This window comes from Dothidotthia symphoricarpi, assembly GCF_010015815.1.
Source record: "Dothidotthia symphoricarpi CBS 119687 unplaced genomic scaffold P153scaffold_31, whole genome shotgun sequence".
NCBI lineage: Eukaryota > Fungi > Ascomycota > Dothideomycetes > Pleosporales > Dothidotthiaceae > Dothidotthia > Dothidotthia symphoricarpi.
Window position 1 is genome coordinate 8,954 of NW_022985038.1, and position 14,986 is coordinate 23,939.

The 14,986-nt window shown below is 47.5% G+C and overlaps 6 protein-coding genes across 6 annotated transcripts; 2 read left to right on the forward strand and 4 right to left on the reverse strand.

The window, feature by feature from the left end:
- The first annotated feature begins 1,168 nt into the window (after nt 1-1,168).
- On the forward strand, nt 1,169-2,265 carry P153DRAFT_371617 (NAD(P)-binding protein). Its single transcript, XM_033669299.1, has one exon. It carries the CDS (start codon nt 1,194-1,196, stop codon nt 2,124-2,126), a length of 933 nt encoding a protein of 310 aa, XP_033517807.1. The 5' UTR covers nt 1,169-1,193; the 3' UTR covers nt 2,127-2,265.
- Nucleotides 2,266-2,799: 534 nt separating this feature from the next.
- Nucleotides 2,800-4,231, forward strand: P153DRAFT_380055 (uncharacterized protein; the record flags this gene model as incomplete). The annotated part of the gene is made up of 4 exons (XM_033669900.1): nt 2,800-3,326; nt 3,377-3,472; nt 3,531-3,616; nt 3,669-4,231. 4 exons carry the CDS (start codon nt 2,800-2,802, stop codon nt 4,229-4,231), a joined length of 1,272 nt encoding a protein of 423 aa, XP_033517808.1.
- A 182-nt stretch (nt 4,232-4,413) lies between these two features.
- Nucleotides 4,414-5,725, reverse strand: P153DRAFT_380056 (putative Maleylacetate reductase; the record flags this gene model as incomplete). Its single annotated transcript, XM_033669901.1, has 3 exons — nt 4,414-4,664; nt 4,757-5,500; nt 5,692-5,725. The coding sequence occupies 3 exons, from the start codon at nt 5,723-5,725 to the stop codon at nt 4,414-4,416; spliced, it is 1,029 nt and encodes a 342-aa protein (XP_033517809.1).
- An 851-nt stretch (nt 5,726-6,576) lies between these two features.
- P153DRAFT_303775 (MFS general substrate transporter) lies at nt 6,577-8,087 on the reverse strand (the record flags this gene model as incomplete). Its single annotated transcript, XM_033664542.1, has 3 exons — nt 6,577-7,538; nt 7,591-7,829; nt 7,891-8,087. The coding sequence occupies 3 exons, from the start codon at nt 8,085-8,087 to the stop codon at nt 6,577-6,579; spliced, it is 1,398 nt and encodes a 465-aa protein (XP_033517810.1).
- Nucleotides 8,088-8,625: 538 nt separating this feature from the next.
- P153DRAFT_371620 (uncharacterized protein) lies at nt 8,626-11,315 on the reverse strand. The gene has a single exon (XM_033669300.1). It carries the CDS (start codon nt 11,102-11,104, stop codon nt 8,966-8,968), a length of 2,139 nt encoding a protein of 712 aa, XP_033517811.1. The 5' UTR covers nt 11,105-11,315; the 3' UTR covers nt 8,626-8,965.
- Nucleotides 11,316-11,806: 491 nt separating this feature from the next.
- On the reverse strand, nt 11,807-13,687 carry P153DRAFT_426971 (cytochrome P450 family protein). Its single transcript, XM_033672638.1, has 2 exons — nt 12,290-13,687; nt 11,807-12,238 (listed from the first exon to the last, which is right to left on the reverse strand). The coding sequence occupies exons 1-2, from the start codon at nt 13,499-13,501 to the stop codon at nt 11,897-11,899; spliced, it is 1,554 nt and encodes a 517-aa protein (XP_033517812.1). The 5' UTR covers nt 13,502-13,687; the 3' UTR covers nt 11,807-11,896.
- Nucleotides 13,688-14,986: the final 1,299 nt, after the last annotated feature.

Sequence of the window (14,986 nt, forward strand, 5' to 3'; positions counted from 1 at the left end):
AAAGAAGCCTAAATAGTACTAAAAAAGCTTTTTCTATTAAAGTATCTTTTTATCTAGTTAATAAAGATATTAAATATATTAGTATTAACCTAGTAAATAGAGATAATATTATTAGCTATCTCTTTAAACTTACTAGATAGTATACCTTAGAAGAAGCTTAAATAGTACTTAAGAAGCTTTTTTTATTAAAGTATCTTTTTACTTAGAAGCTAAGAGTATATCTACTATAAAGTAAAACTAATATTTAACAGAGATATAATATACTAAAAAAAAAAGTATTAGTATATTTTCTAATAGCTTCTTTTTATATATCTATCTAATAAAGAAGTTAGATATATTAGTATTAACTTTACTAATAGAAAGAATACTTTTTATTACTACTTTATACTTTCTAAAAAGTATACTATAATAGAGTTCTAAATAGTAATAAAGAAGCTTCTTATAAAAGGTATATCTCTTCTTTTAGCTTTAGCTATAATAAAAATAGTACTTAACTTAGTAATTATACTTATTCTACTTTAGCTTTAACTATAATAAGGATAGTACTTAACTTAGTAGTTATAATTACTCTACTAGTAATAAACTTTAAAGGTAATAAGTTAAAAGAAAAGTTTAAATAGTATTAGAAAAGCTTTTTATAAAAGGCGTATTTCTTTTTTATTAAATAGAAGTATATTTGTTTATATAGTAAGTTAAATAACTTATTATTAAAATACTAATAGTAATAAATATAGGCTTTAACTAGATCTTTAGCGTCTCTTAACTACCTAGTAGAGTATTTTAGAATATTAATAATAGTATTTAAAGTTACTACTTTATTAAGCTTAAAATAGTAGTAGTACTTAAAGTTTTACTTAATAATAAAAACTTTGTATAGTATAAAGATACCTTTACTAATATACTTACTAGGCTATAATAGTTAAAAAATATACTATTTATAGAATAATTTAATATATAATAGTTATAAATATCTTTATATACTTATTATAAAATAAAGTATAAATTTACTTACTTATTTAATAATAAACTATAGTTATTTTATACTAAGTTTATATAAATTTACTTTACGTTTTATACTGTATTATAGTGTAAAATGTAGTCTTTCTTCTGTATTTTTTACCTAATAAAGCTGCAGGGTAAATTACCTAATTTTGTACCTTAGTGTATAGCATTCCTTATTAAGCTTTTCAAATATGTCGAAACTTCTTGTTGTGTTTAGTGCTACAGGCCAACAAGGTGGCTCCGTTGTCGACACTGTGCTAGGAGATGCGCAGCTGAGCAAAGAATATTCCATCCGAGGAACGACTCGGGACCCGAGTAAGAATAACGCACAAGAACTCGCAAACAAGGGAGTTGAAGTCGTCAAGGCCGATATTGACGACGCTGCCTCACTCAAGAAAGCCTTCGAAGGAGCACATGTCGTCTTTGCCAGCACTGTCACCGTTTACGACGGCAAAGCATACGAGCACGAAGTCGCTCATGGCCGAGCCCTTGCTGATGCTGCCGTCGCCGTTGGCGTACCTTTCTACATCTACTCCACCCTACCCAATGCCGGAAAGATTTCGGGTGGCAAGCTCAAGAACATGGGTCACTTCGATGGCAAAGCTGAAGTGGAGCAGTATATCCGCACACTGCCCTTGAAGAGCGCCTTTTTCGCTCCCGGCTCGTTCATGTCCAATTTCAGCGCGACTATGGCGCCGCATCCGGCCGGCGACGGCACGTACGCTCTGTTTAACTTCGTCAGTCCGGAGACGAAGTTGCCCTTGATCCACACTGCGAGAGACACTGGTAAATGGATTGGTGCCATCCTGGCCGACTTCCCCAAATACGAAGGCAAGGTGTTTAGCGCTGCTACAGCCCTCTATACCTTCAATGAGATTGTGGACTCTATGAACCGGTCTTCGGGGAAATCGGTCGCGTACAGACAGCTACCGGAAGAGACGTGGCGTGGCTTCCTGCCTCCCACGATGAAGGATCATGTTGCTGAGATGCTACAGTATATCCAGGACTATGGGTACTACGGCGATAATACTGAGGAAAAGGTCAAATGGTCAGCGGAACAGGCGCGGGGCAAATTGGTTACGTTGGATGAGTATTTCCAAGCGAATCCTTTGATTTTGGCGTAAGCGCGGAAACGGGTTTCTGTTCATATCACAGGTGTTGGGGGATGCTAGAGTTGAGAAAGGTCCACCGTTTGAGTCACGTATATATTACTGTTCCAACCGGGGTGTCACAGAAAATGGCACGACTTTTAGATGTGTCAGCAAGTCGCTCTCTTGTGCAGCACGCAGCAACCCAACTTCAAGAGGAACTTTTTCCAAAATTAACCTACATACAGGTTGTAACGCTACCTACCTAGTGTACTATCTTTACGTATTTGAGTGCGTGCCTGTTAGGTTAAGTAACCATAACTGTGTTTTGTTGTTCAGATGATATCTCTCGGTCGCGCAATGATACTTCACTCCTTCGAACCGCTTTCCTTCTCATTTACTTAAACACTCAAGTGATATTTGTCAGTACATTTTGCAATGTAAGTGTATGGCGACTCAACTTTGGCCGGCACGATCTTCGGCGTTTCGGACGCCGTAACCCGTCGTCTATCGGCCTTTGGAGCTGCAGCGGATTGGTACTGTGCGGAGCGCATCAGTCTCTCGCATCTGACTCCAACATGGTGCTTAAGACTCCTGTCTTCCTATGGAAATATAGTCCACTCTTTGACCTTTCGTGTCTTTCCAGATTCGTCTTTTCATTATTTCGCTGTCGACGTTCGCCTCAACCGCCTCAATGCTGTTCATCGCAATGGGGAACGACTTTGTTTCTGAAGAGGAGTTGGAAACGAGGAGCGTCTCTCAACTGGCCAGTCAAATCATGCATGAATGTTCAACAATGGAGATACAGTGTGAGAGAGACAGTATTTCTCCGCCTAGCATGCTAGCAGGCACAAGCACGGCTTTCTGGTCAGAAGTAGCACCTACCCTTGCCGCCTCTCGGGAAAAGGCGCTTGGCTTGTTGGAAAAACTCACTATGCTTTTGCAAGGGCCTCACAGATTTCTTCATGGATTTGTCGCTCACAACTGGGACCACGGTGCGCTTTACGCCTTTCTGCAGTCACCGGCGCTAGAACATATAGTTTCTTCAGGGGGTAGCGCCTCTATTTCTAGCCTATCGACCGTATCTGGAATCCCTGATGACAAAATGGCGCGTATACTTGCTCTACTGCGGTGCAGAAACATCGTCCATGAGTCTGAAAAAAATATCTTTACCCTGACTGCTGTGTCAGAGGAGCTAGTAAAAGATGAAGATTTCCGGGCTTGGGTTGAGTTCCAGTATGTAACTTACCTTTTATCAACATGGACATTGTATGCTAATGCTGCAGGCTGTTTGAGACGCGGGTGGCAAGTGCTCATCTTGCGCAGGCGCTTACTAACAAGCCAAATGATCATATAACAGGCACCTCAGGTTTCAAACAAGGGTAAGTCATCCTATGTGGTATTTTTACAGCTTGATGCTGTCGCTAATATATCTCTCAGATGGGGCTTCGAGATGTACGATTGGCACTCTGGCCACAGTGAAAAGGGTGATCGATTTCCCCGAGCCAAGAAAGGAGTTTCTAAGTGTAAGTTATCGAGCACGCGATTATCACTTCATACCTTTGCTGATAGTATCAGCCCTGGATCCGGCTGACTCCTTGTTTCGAAAAAACATTCAACGTGACCCTCCTTCAGGATTCACCAGCGTCGTCGAGGCAGGTGGGAGGTATAGTTTCGCTTCTATTCCACTTGCGGAGGAGAGACCAGACCTTTCGTTCGAAATCCGCTGTGACTCGCAAGACTTCTTGCGACGCGGAGAGGCCCTCGTCGGTCCATCCTCCAAGGATCGCATTGCGTTTACCACTGTAGCCTCCCTGTCAGATCCACCCCCCACTGGTGATTCTACCAGCGTTTTCGTATACGTCATCCGCAATGTTTTCTGGAACTGGACGGACGGTGATGCAGTTAAACTCCTCCATGCGTTGTTGTCTACACTTAAAGCCGCGCCATCTACACGTATTCTGGTCACAGACAGCGTGTCACCAGTACCTAAACAGTTTCCACCACACGTTGAAATTGCATATCGAAGACGGGACATTACCACTATGGCGATGCACAACGTGAAGCAAAGAACGCAAGTAGAGTGGCTCGAGATGTTTTCACGGGTTGATCCAGGCTTGAGTGTGAGTCTCTCTGCATGAGTTTTGAACAGAGTTGATATGCAGACAGGTGAAGACAGATTTTGAGACCAGCACACATGTTTGCAACGGCCTCTGGGAACTTGCTTTGGACACATGAGATTCGAGTATACTTTCAAACAAGAGTGCTGGAAATTCTCGCCTGATTTCGCTAGCTAAAACAATGTCTGCACCAACTCTTGCACTTAATAGTACATTGGCCCTTCTTTGATCCCACCGAGTGCTCTCTGCGCAATTATAGACCTCTGGTCCTTGCCGACACCTCGATCAGATAAAGTAGAAACGTTCAAATCGAGAGATTTGACCAAAGCAATGATGCGGTCTCCCACCTCGAGTGCATCGCGTACGTCGTCACCAGTCAAACGCCCTCCCATCGCTGGCAATAGGCGACAAATCTGTTTCGCTGACCCCATCGACTCGTGAGCCTTCAACTTCACTATTTTCCAAGGGCCATGCATGACGTTATGCCGTGGGGAATCCCATATGGGCTTCCTAGCGCATGCCCCAAGCTATGTGAAAGGCCCATACCTCCTTTGAGATTCTCTCCTTTGAGCCCTGAGCTCGCATAAGCTGCAAGCATTAGTCGAATGGTGATAGTTTCGTTGTATGGATGTGAGTCTCGGGCTTTGGGAAGACATTCAGAGAGCTCGCCCACAGCCCATATTGATAGTGTCTTCCAGGGAACTTCGGCCGAGGTAGGATGATACATGCATTCGACGGCATGGTCCATCGCACGCATGCCCGTGCTCAACCACAGCTCTTTGGGCGTATAGCGCGCATACTGGGGGTCGTAAAAAATGACTGACACACCCATCTCGGGCGCTCGAAATCCGATCTTAACACCATCTGCCTTGGTGTAACCACCGCCTGCAGTGCATTCCGCTGCGCTCAGAGTGGTGGGAATGGTCAGATGAGTAAGGAATAAGTCCCGTTTCTGTTTGGACCGCAACGAGATGACTTTGGCAGTGTCTATGGCTGAGCCTCCACCAAGCGATAAGATGGTATCGACGTCTTCTCTGCTCAGAACCATTTCAATAGCTCGTTCGACGTCAACTATAGGGCCATGTTGTCCGATGCCTGAAATCGTTCCGGCATGAAACTGTCCAAGCTTGTCTTCCAATTGGCGCACAAGAGGCGTTTTCGTCGCAAGTGAAGTGCTAGTGATAATGAAAACTTTGGAGGAAGGACCGGGCAGAGTATCGAGAAGGTGCTGTCCGACACAACCCGAGCCGTAATACAAATCCTTTAGATGAAGGCGTGGCTGCCAAAGCCCTGAGGGGTTGTCAAACGAGTCTTGAGTAGACATGATGATATCTACTTGTAGAACTGTAATAGAGCTTTTTACATGAGTCTTTTAAGTGTTGCTCACCACTGAACCTCTGCTTCAAGTGCTCCTAATGTTAGGTTGCATGTCGGACTCCGGGCTCCGCGCTCCAGTAGGCACTTGGGATACGTTACAATACCTAGCCGAGGCTGGGTGATAAGCTTGTTTGGCATGTCTTGCAAGTGGATTTAGCATAACGTCCGCTTTTCTAGGATAGATTGTCCTCCCAACCTACCCTCCCGCTTTAAAATGACGTCTCTTAGGATTTTGGTGATTCTTTCCAAGACCAAATCCTCCCAACCTTCGCGCGCAACGCCCCCCTCCTACGCGCAAGAGCCTCCACCATCCGCTCCACTTCCTCCTCAACCTTTTCTTACGGCCCTATTCTCGCCACCAACTTGACGTATACATTCCACCCAACCCCAGCGTCATTAACAACCGCTGTCCGGTCCTCCTCTTGTTCTACGGCGGCGGCTTCGTCCAAGGACATCGAACACTGCCTCTTCCCACACTTGATGGACTTGTACATGCAAACGTAGCTTCTTTCTTTGCCCGGAACTTCGAGTATACGGTCGTGATCCCAGATTGCAGGCTTTTGTCTCATGGAGCTGAGTTCCCTTCTGGAGACGAAGAGGTGGCTTTGGCGGGGAAGTGGGTTTGCGAGAATACGGACAAGCTTGGACAAGTAGAGAAAGAAAGTGAACATGAAATCGATTTGTTTGTAGTGGGGAATTCGGCTGATGGAATGCATGTTTCAACGTTCTCGTTTTGCAATACAGAGCTCGACAAGCCTGTACACAAATCGAAGCAGCTTGTGCCATACCGTTCGGTATTTGTGGTATGTGCCATCGAGTAACTTAGTATGCAAAGGACTTTAGAAAGGTCTTCCGCGAACGAAACAGTAAAACCTAACTCTAACCTAATTCTAACCTATTCACTACTGTATAAGAAGCAAAGTCTCTATACTTCTTAGCTTAGCTATTACGTAGCTGAGAGGCGTAGTACTATATAAGACAACTCATACTTAGTACTTAGTTGCCACGTTAGATCCTACCTTAGCTACTCGAATTGTAATATAACCAAGCAGGGCAATGGTGTAACACAGGCCGCAGAATAACGCTCCTGCCCAGTAAAGCCGGTCCGATCCGATAATTGCTCCAGCGATGGGAACACTCACGAGCGTACCAAAACCTACGACAGCGTAGCACATGCCGTAGTACTCTCCATATTGCCTCGTATCGCAGAGCTTGGACACGCAGACGGGCGCCAGCGAGATGTTGCTGCCAGAAGCTATGCCCATCAATACGGCATATGCGATTGTGAGGCTATATATAGATCCTGCGAGACCCGAGTTCTCTGTAATCGAGTCGTTGCCGTTCGCAAAGGCCGCTGCAGGGAGCCACAGACCAAGTGAAAGGCTTGAGCAGAAGAAAGCCATAACAATCATGACATTGTATGCTCCAAACTTATCAGCGAGCCAACCCGAGAGCCATCGGCCGACGGTAGAAGTCGAATTGTAGATAGCGATGACTTGGTAAGCAAAGGTCGGACTGAAAGCGCCAGAGTTGACGCAGTAGCTGGTGAGGTACGTGACGGGGACAAAGAGACCCCATTCGAGGAAGAAAGCGGCGACGGTGACGATGAGAAAATCCACCTGCTTGAAGATCCTTGGGTTGGGCAGCGGGAAAAGTTTTGCGTTGACGGTTGGCTTGAGACGGACGCGAATCAGGAGGTTGGCGAGAGTGAGCAGGATGAGGAATACGAAACCTTGAATCCTGGTCGCCCAGCCCCAGCCTTTTGGGAAGAGAGCTTCGAGCATCAATGGGAAGACGACACCGCCAACGGACCCTCCTGTGCAAGCGATACCAGTAGCGTAGCCACGTGTGGTCATGAAGAAATGACCAATGGCTGTAGTGGCTGGAGTAACGACCAAGGATGTTCCAACTCCCCCAAGAATACCGAAAGTGATGAGGAATTGATAGTATTCTTAGCAACGAGTCAGTGGGAGAGCTGCAGTCTTGGAAGTTGGGCTCGTTACCTGTACACACTCCCATGAGCATAATACTCAGCATCATCAGAGCGCTCCCGACAAGAACTAGAACTCTGGATCCCTGAGCATCGAAGATCGGCCCCACGAAGATGCTGCAAAGGAAGGTCAGGGATATGTATATGCTGAAGATCCATCCGGTAGAACTGCCGCTGTAGTCGCGTAACTGATGAGTGGAGAGATATGCCTGGTAAGTGCTGATGCTGTTCATGTAACCATAGCAACATAGCCTGTTAAGAGACCAGTCAGTCGGATGAAAGCAACTGAAGCTGATCAACACATAGTACTTACATTCCGCAGAATGAACCAAATACCACAAGCCATGCTTCTAGGCCTCCCTCGGGGTAGGAAAGTTCTTCCTCGTTGCTAGGTTCCGAAACTTCGGCTGACCCTGTTCTCCCTTTCTCGAACGTCTCGTCTTCACGTGGGGGTTCTATGCGTAATACGCATAACTCTGCTGCGAAATTGTTCTCGGTCTGCGAAACCATAGTGCAGCCAGTTGTATTGGACGGTGTGTCTTCGCAACGAAAGTATCAGAGTAGACAAGATGTCAACAACAGCGTATAAGAAACTGTGTTGATTGTCCTACGGAGTAGACATACGACGTTGTGTACATGTGGTGTGCGTGGGTACTGGACGTAGGAATAGTGATAGTGAAGGTTGTAGAACACGGTCGAAGATTCGGCAAAGAAGTATTGAGTCGATTCCAACAGTAGTATTGGTTGGCAACAGAAAGAATAAGAGAGGAGCCTTCAGCTGCGTCGGTCTAAGGTCTCTGCTGAGATGACGGACTCTCTGCACTAGTGAAGACGCTAGCTAGGAACAAGATACCTTGTACCCTGTCCCGCGCATCAACGCCTAAGCGAGGCCAGATACTGTAAAACTCCTGTTCTTTCAATAAACGCTAGCGAGGGAGAATTGAGGCTCAGCACGGGTTCTAATCTTAGTAAAGGTTGAAAGCCCTAAAGTTTCCACATTTTTCCCGCAAGCAGAGGCATTCTAGGCCAATTTATAAAGATCTTACAATCTCCAGCCGTTAACCTCCTACCAGCGGTTATCGGAAGAGCAGGGGTTTTACGGTAGTACAACGCGATTGCTCGTATTGTTTGTGTCTTAAGGCATCCTCATTCTACCAAAATCCACTGATTGCCTGTCAAATACGCGTTATTCATAATACTTCTCTACTTCACAAGAGCTAGGGTGTATATCACGACTATACATATATGCTGTGACAACACGTGACGTAGATATACATTGCAAGGAAATACACACTGATCAACGGAACTGTAAGGCTAAAGATGCTGCAGACACGCAAAACGCAAATAAAATACTACTGTTCCAAATTTATAACTTTTGACGCACAAGTTTAAGCCATCAATTGCTCCAGCTCGTTACGTCCAAACTCATAGCCAGATACAACGGCCCGGAGCTTTTCGCTCTCCGATTTGAGCTCGTGTAAGCAGTCCTCAAAGCACACCATCTTCCGGTCAGCCATAGATTGCAGAATCGTCCTTTCCTTTCGTGGCAACAGGTCGTCACGACTGGCCACAAAGACTTCAAAGTCGAGGAAGGCGCGAGCAAGACCAATCAGGAACATGGCATTGCCCTTGGGTCGCATGGCCCAGCTGAGCAGATTGTATGCAAACGCTACGGCATCAGGCTGCTCACGGGCGCCGTCGTCGCTCCCAAGCACATCCCCAAGGCTGGTGGGCTCTGGAAGCTCGTATTTGCGGCAGATGGACAGACCGAGGGCGATGAGGTCAGGCGATGCGACGTACATATGCTCATCCATGCCGGCGACGCCATGCGCGTCTGGCTTGTACGCAGAGTCAATGCGAATGATCTGTAGGAGGTGCGACTCTAGGCGGTTGGCCATCTGGTGCGGCGAGTTGGTCATGTTCTCGAGCAGGCATGGGTGGGTAAACCATAGTGGAAGAAGGACATCAAGTCGCACTTTTGATGATTGAAGCGGCTGTCGGGGAGTGAGGACTGTTCCGTACTTAACAGGGTCTGGCACTGGCTGCTGTGGAGGAAAAGCCGGGTGGAATGTGGCCGCATCTTGGCTAAATGGGTTGAGATTTGGTTCAGCCTCGCCATATCCGCCATCGCCCGTCTTTAGTGAGTCGATCCAGGTTCGCATTAGCTCGACCTCATTCTCCGTAAAGGCGCCAAACATCCTTCCCTTCCATGCGAGCTCCTTCATAAGGAGGCTCTTTTGGCTATTCCCACGATACACCCATGGCTTGGCGTCAGCCAAAGCTGTGAGAAACTGTTGCTTCCAGTCGACGCCATCCTTGGCCGGCTCGAGTCCTCTCCAGTCGGCGGTGAACCAATCAGAGAGGCTGCGGCCGCCAATTCGTGCTCGGCTTGTGCAGTGAATCTTGCGGGCCAGTCCTGCCTTGCGCTGTAGCATGCTCGCAACTTGCGATTCGAATGACTCGACGGTGATCTCGCTGCCGCAGTTTTGGGAGAGGAGATATCCGTTCTGAATCCGACGCCAGGCCTCATCGTAGTCCATGAACCCAGTCTTTTCCACGATGTTCATAAAACGAATGACAGTCGCCATGGCCATAGCCGAGTGACCAGAGTCGGCGTTGTCGATGGAAATATGCAAGACGAAGTATTCAGGGTCGATGTTATGTTCTCCAAGTTCCTTCATCGCCTGTAGAGATCCAAGCGAAGGTGTTTCGAAGTGCAAGTTAAATCCAAGGATCTCTGGGAGAAAGTCGTTGGGGAATAAAGAAATAAGCAGATGGGCGGTGGCCTCCCGGTAAGAGATGTCATCGATACCGTGCCGTTCATGGGTGAAATCAGGATGGTCTGCCGCAGGGAGGCCAGCTCCGATCTCTTTCATTAGCCGGCGGTAGAGGTGGACGTGATTCTTGTCGAGATCGCCGTCGCCCATTTCTTCGGAGTACGTCTGCCACGCGTCCTTGGTCACGCGGCGGAGGGCATACGGAGTAGTGACCTTGTGGACGCGACTTACCCAAGCGCCATCGATGTAGTTGAGGGGGGCAAGGTTCTTCAGCCAGGTGTGAGCGTCTTTGATATCGGGGAATTTCTCCTTGGGCCCTCCAGCCTGTCTGCGGCGGACATATGTTTCCCACTCGGTCATCGTGTCTGCAAGTTCGGCATCCAAGAACTCTTGGAGTCTTAGGGCGTCAAACTTCCCAATTTCCAAGATGCTTCGGTTGGCTGTGGCCTTGTATCGTCCCAGTAATGAAGACCGGTCGAGCATTGATCGCAACAACTTCCATGCCCCTGGCAGACTATCTGGATACTCCTCAAGATGTTGCAATTTGTAGTAGAATTCTTTGATGGCCGCCATCTCAGTTTTTTCGTTCTCTAGTTGGGCGGGTGTCTTGGCTGTTCGCTTTCCGAGTGCCTTCATCTGATCGAGGCTGACTGACCGTTTCTTTCCAGAGACAGTAACATGGTAGTATTGAGCGGCACCAAGAACAACGAGAAGGAGAAAAGCCCCGAAACGAATGGGAAGATCGATCATTGTGTTGAATAACATAAGGTATGGGTCGTTTGTATTGTCCTCAAGGCTGAAGAAACGCTCCATGAGATATACTGATGAATGACTTTTCACAGTGAGTGAGAGACTTGGGCGATGCACTATTAATACCGATCACGAAATAGCTGTTAACTCAACGATCAACGGTGCGGCAAGAACGAAATTGGGCTGCTCAGAAATAATGCTTAGGAGAGCTGACCGTGCCGTAGCGTTGTATTTTTGCAAAGGGCTGTTCATCCCAGAAGTTAGCACCGGTGACGCGTACCGCCTCGCAATACACCCCCAAACACGAGACAAGATCAGACAAAGATGTAAGCACGCTACAGCAAAGCCATCATACCTGTCGGATGGTAGCACATGGGCCTCCAATCGGACGGGCAAGACGGGCTCACCATTCATACCGGTCAAGTCATCATCGACTATCCGGGAACCCGCTGCAATGAAACCGATATTGCCACCAAGGAACGAAAAAAGTCGTCAGACCGCAGTAACATCCATTAGCGAGTGATCCAGTTGAGCCGCACGTGCATTAAGTTGGTGCCGAGGCCTCATCTAGGTTGAGGAATAACATATCAGTGTACGAGTAGAAGAGAATCATAGTGACGCACATTAACGGAGACTCGTGACTCCCGTATTGTAATTTTCTGCTCTTGGCGTGGAAGAAGAGAAGTAGTTGTCAGAGTGGCTAGGGGAAGACTTGGCTTGTTCTATTGTAAGAACTAGGCTACATATGCGAACGTCGACAAGAGTTCTGCCACCAAAATGAAAGACAAGTTGCTAGTTACTGATTTTCCTAACCTTCAAATCACATCTCAATCCACGCGGTAATGCACTCTGCGTGCCCAACTGCATCATACTAGCCTTATTTGTCGCCGAAGCCTTGTCCTCCAAGATCTCGTGACTAAGAATGAAGAACGCGACAAGGTGCTTCATTTGCGCCATAGCGAAAGGAACACCAATGCAGGTGCGTGCACCCTGGCCATATGGCATGAAAGATGATTTCATGGCGGCTAGTTGTGTCTCGGAGGCGTCCAGCCAGCGAGCGGGATCGAAGACTTCTGGTTGGGGGAACGCGGTGGCGTTATAGTGGAGGGACTTCGTTGAGGCTGAGACGATTGTCTAAAGTGAAGTCAATATAATCGTAATGAAGGAAGGTGTGTATTAACTCACCCCCTTCGGAATGACCGTCTGACCATACGACTTGGTCACAGGGACCACTCTCTCCGCCCGTCCACTTGCCAACGGATGCACGCGACTTGACTCCTGCAAACACGCATCCAATATCGAAGCCGTCTCAATGTCTGCCCAAGACGGTAGACCATCCTGCTCCGTAGGGAAGCTCTCTAACTGCTTTCGAATCTTCTGTTGCCATGCTGGAAATCGAGCCAAATCCCAGAGCAAAAATATCAGCGCATTTGTCACGACTGATTGCGCCGCGAAGAAATTGTCCAAAATTTCCTCTGCAATCTCGTCAAGTGGTAATCTACTTCCATCTTCGGATTTGTATTCGAGCATTTGTCTCAGCAATGACTCAGATTCCTGCCCGGCTTTTGTAGGGTCTTTGGCTGCGATGGAGAGCTGTTGGGTACACCATGCTTGTAGTCTCGAATCACCCGTGAGGAACAGCTCATTGCCTTGTAGCTGTTTCTTGAAAAGTTTAACGAGGCTAAGAACCATTGGAAAGCTCGATCCAAGTGGCGCCCAGAGCTCGCACTCTTCCCACCCCACATAGATACTTCGTGCCTCTTCGCCGCCACGGATCGTATCGCTGCAGAGACTCGGTCCTAGGCAGAAACGGGTGATGTTGTCGAAAGAGAAGTTGTTGCAATGGACGAAAATATTCACTGTTGCGAAGTCTCCAGCCTGCTTCGCAGGGATAGCCTTGCCCATCTCAACACAGGCTCGTCTCGCATATTCTCTTATGTAGCCCAACACTGCTGGCTTATACACCTTCGTTGGCTGATAATATGCAAAAATCCTTTTTCGTAATCGTCGGTGATCACTGGGTTCTTTTGCCATGAACACACTCCGATATCCAAACATGGCCAAGCTATCAAAGTAGCTGCTTTTCGGGTGCTTCGCCGCGGCACTATAGATCTCCTTAGCAATATGCACTGAGGAAAAGGAGACTTGGCCAGGGGCAATCGCCACGACGGGGCCATATTTTCGATGCCATTCGAAGATGCGTTCGTTGCGTTCCAGTCGTGCATTAAGGTATCGGAGGGGCAACTCGGTGACTTTGTTTATTGCAGGGCCGGGAACGTGTGCGAGAGAGGAGAAGTATAGGGCGTGGATGATTCGCACTGTGAGGAGTGATATGGCGAGGAATGCAAATATGAAGAGACCCGTGGTGAGGTTGTGACTAGCGACGATTGTCTGCATAATGGAGCGAGTGCTGTCTGTTGCGGCTAATTGCTGTTCGTTCTTTCGTGTACCTCGAACGTAAACGAGAGTAGGAATGTGGAAAGAGGTGAAGCGATCGTGTCAGACACGAGGAGAGGGAGCAGGCAGGAAGAAGTAGATAAATGGCGCAGTGAACTTCAAGTGTATACATGCTCAATTCGTGCGATGAAGGATTATGTAGATGAGCACTGCACGTATCGCCGGTAGGGAGGACATACAGTTTCTTTGAGCCGATCAATTGGCGTCACCTGTTGAAAGTAATACAGCCAGCTGACAGGAGCCGCACAACGCACGTCAACCAAGTGTAACTAAGAAGGGCAAGAAACTTGAAGAGTGTATTTTCTAGAAACTGTTCATCTAATGCTTTTGTTGCGACACCATTTCTATGTCCCATTCGATGTCCTCCTTGCATCACACCAACATGTGTCATGATATCCACCATGACACTGGATCCAAGCAATTCTTCTTGCGAGCTTCAAGAATGTTATTGCTCGTAAGGAGGATCTGCGTATCTGTCCCCCAGGTCTTGAAGCCTTGATATTGCTTCGCGAAAAGCGTCGACAGGTTCGCTTTTCGGACATTCGCCTGTAAACTCATCCACCTGATACTTCACGAGGCGCTCGAGCTCCACTAACAACTGTGGCAGCTGATGCCAAACGCCGTTTCGATCTGGTTGGCGCTTCAGCATCCAATACATCGAGTTCAGAGTCTGGACCAGATTCATCGAGTCCCACAACACGCCTCGATCGGACAACACGTTCGTGGGCGAGTGTAATGCGTGCGCAACGCATAATCCCGGAGGGATGAAAAGAACATCGTCTTGCTCTAAGACGAAGAATCTTTGCTTTCCCCGTGGGGCCCAGCTGCTGCTAATAGACCCATCTTCTGGCCACTCTGAAGCATTCATATTATTCTGAGGTATCAAGGTCCAGAACTGAATACCACTGAGGTTGCGCATCCAGACACCACCTGTTGCGTTGAGCTGCGCGCCTGTAAAAGCCCCCTGGAGACTAAGTGTATTGGAGCGAGCCCAACTTGGGATACTGGCCGTGGTAGGTTCGCAAAGGTCTGCGCCTCGAAGCTTTTCTAACAAATTGTCGAGCAACCGAAAACGTGGTAACAGGGTTAGAAGTGGCTGATGAGAGCGTGTGATGGCACGCAATTTGAAGGTACAGCCGAGTTTGTCATCGCAATCGTGCATACGCATGCTTTCGAGTACTCTATCGACTGACATCGCCTTTGGCTGGTCTGTATCGACTCCACGTGGTTGAAAATGAGTATCTGGCAGTATCTCGCGCAACAATCGCGCGAAAAAGTCCAAAGAGTGCAACCCAGAGTCTGAAAACGCCTCCTTGACGACGATTGGTCTATGAAACACATGGCCCTGCCGAAGAGCCGCTATAAGTTCATTGGACCTAATGACTATGATGTCAGCTTCATCGCAGGACTGCGCTCGACCAGCGA

Bases quoted from the DNA above. Each gene is read 5' to 3' on its own strand.
- P153DRAFT_371617 (XM_033669299.1), top strand. From the start codon at position 1,194: ATGTCGAAACTTCTTGTTGTGTTTAGTGCTACAGGCCAACAAGGTGGC.
- P153DRAFT_371620 (XM_033669300.1), bottom strand. From the start codon at position 11,104: ATGATCGATCTTCCCATTCGTTTCGGGGCTTTTCTCCTTCTCGTTGTT.
- P153DRAFT_426971 (XM_033672638.1), bottom strand. From the start codon at position 13,501: ATGCAGACAATCGTCGCTAGTCACAACCTCACCACGGGTCTCTTCATA. The intron at 12,239-12,289 runs GTGAGTTAATAC...ACTTCACTTTAG, and splicing joins AGACGGTCATTCCGAAGGGG to ACAATCGTCTCAGCCTCAAC.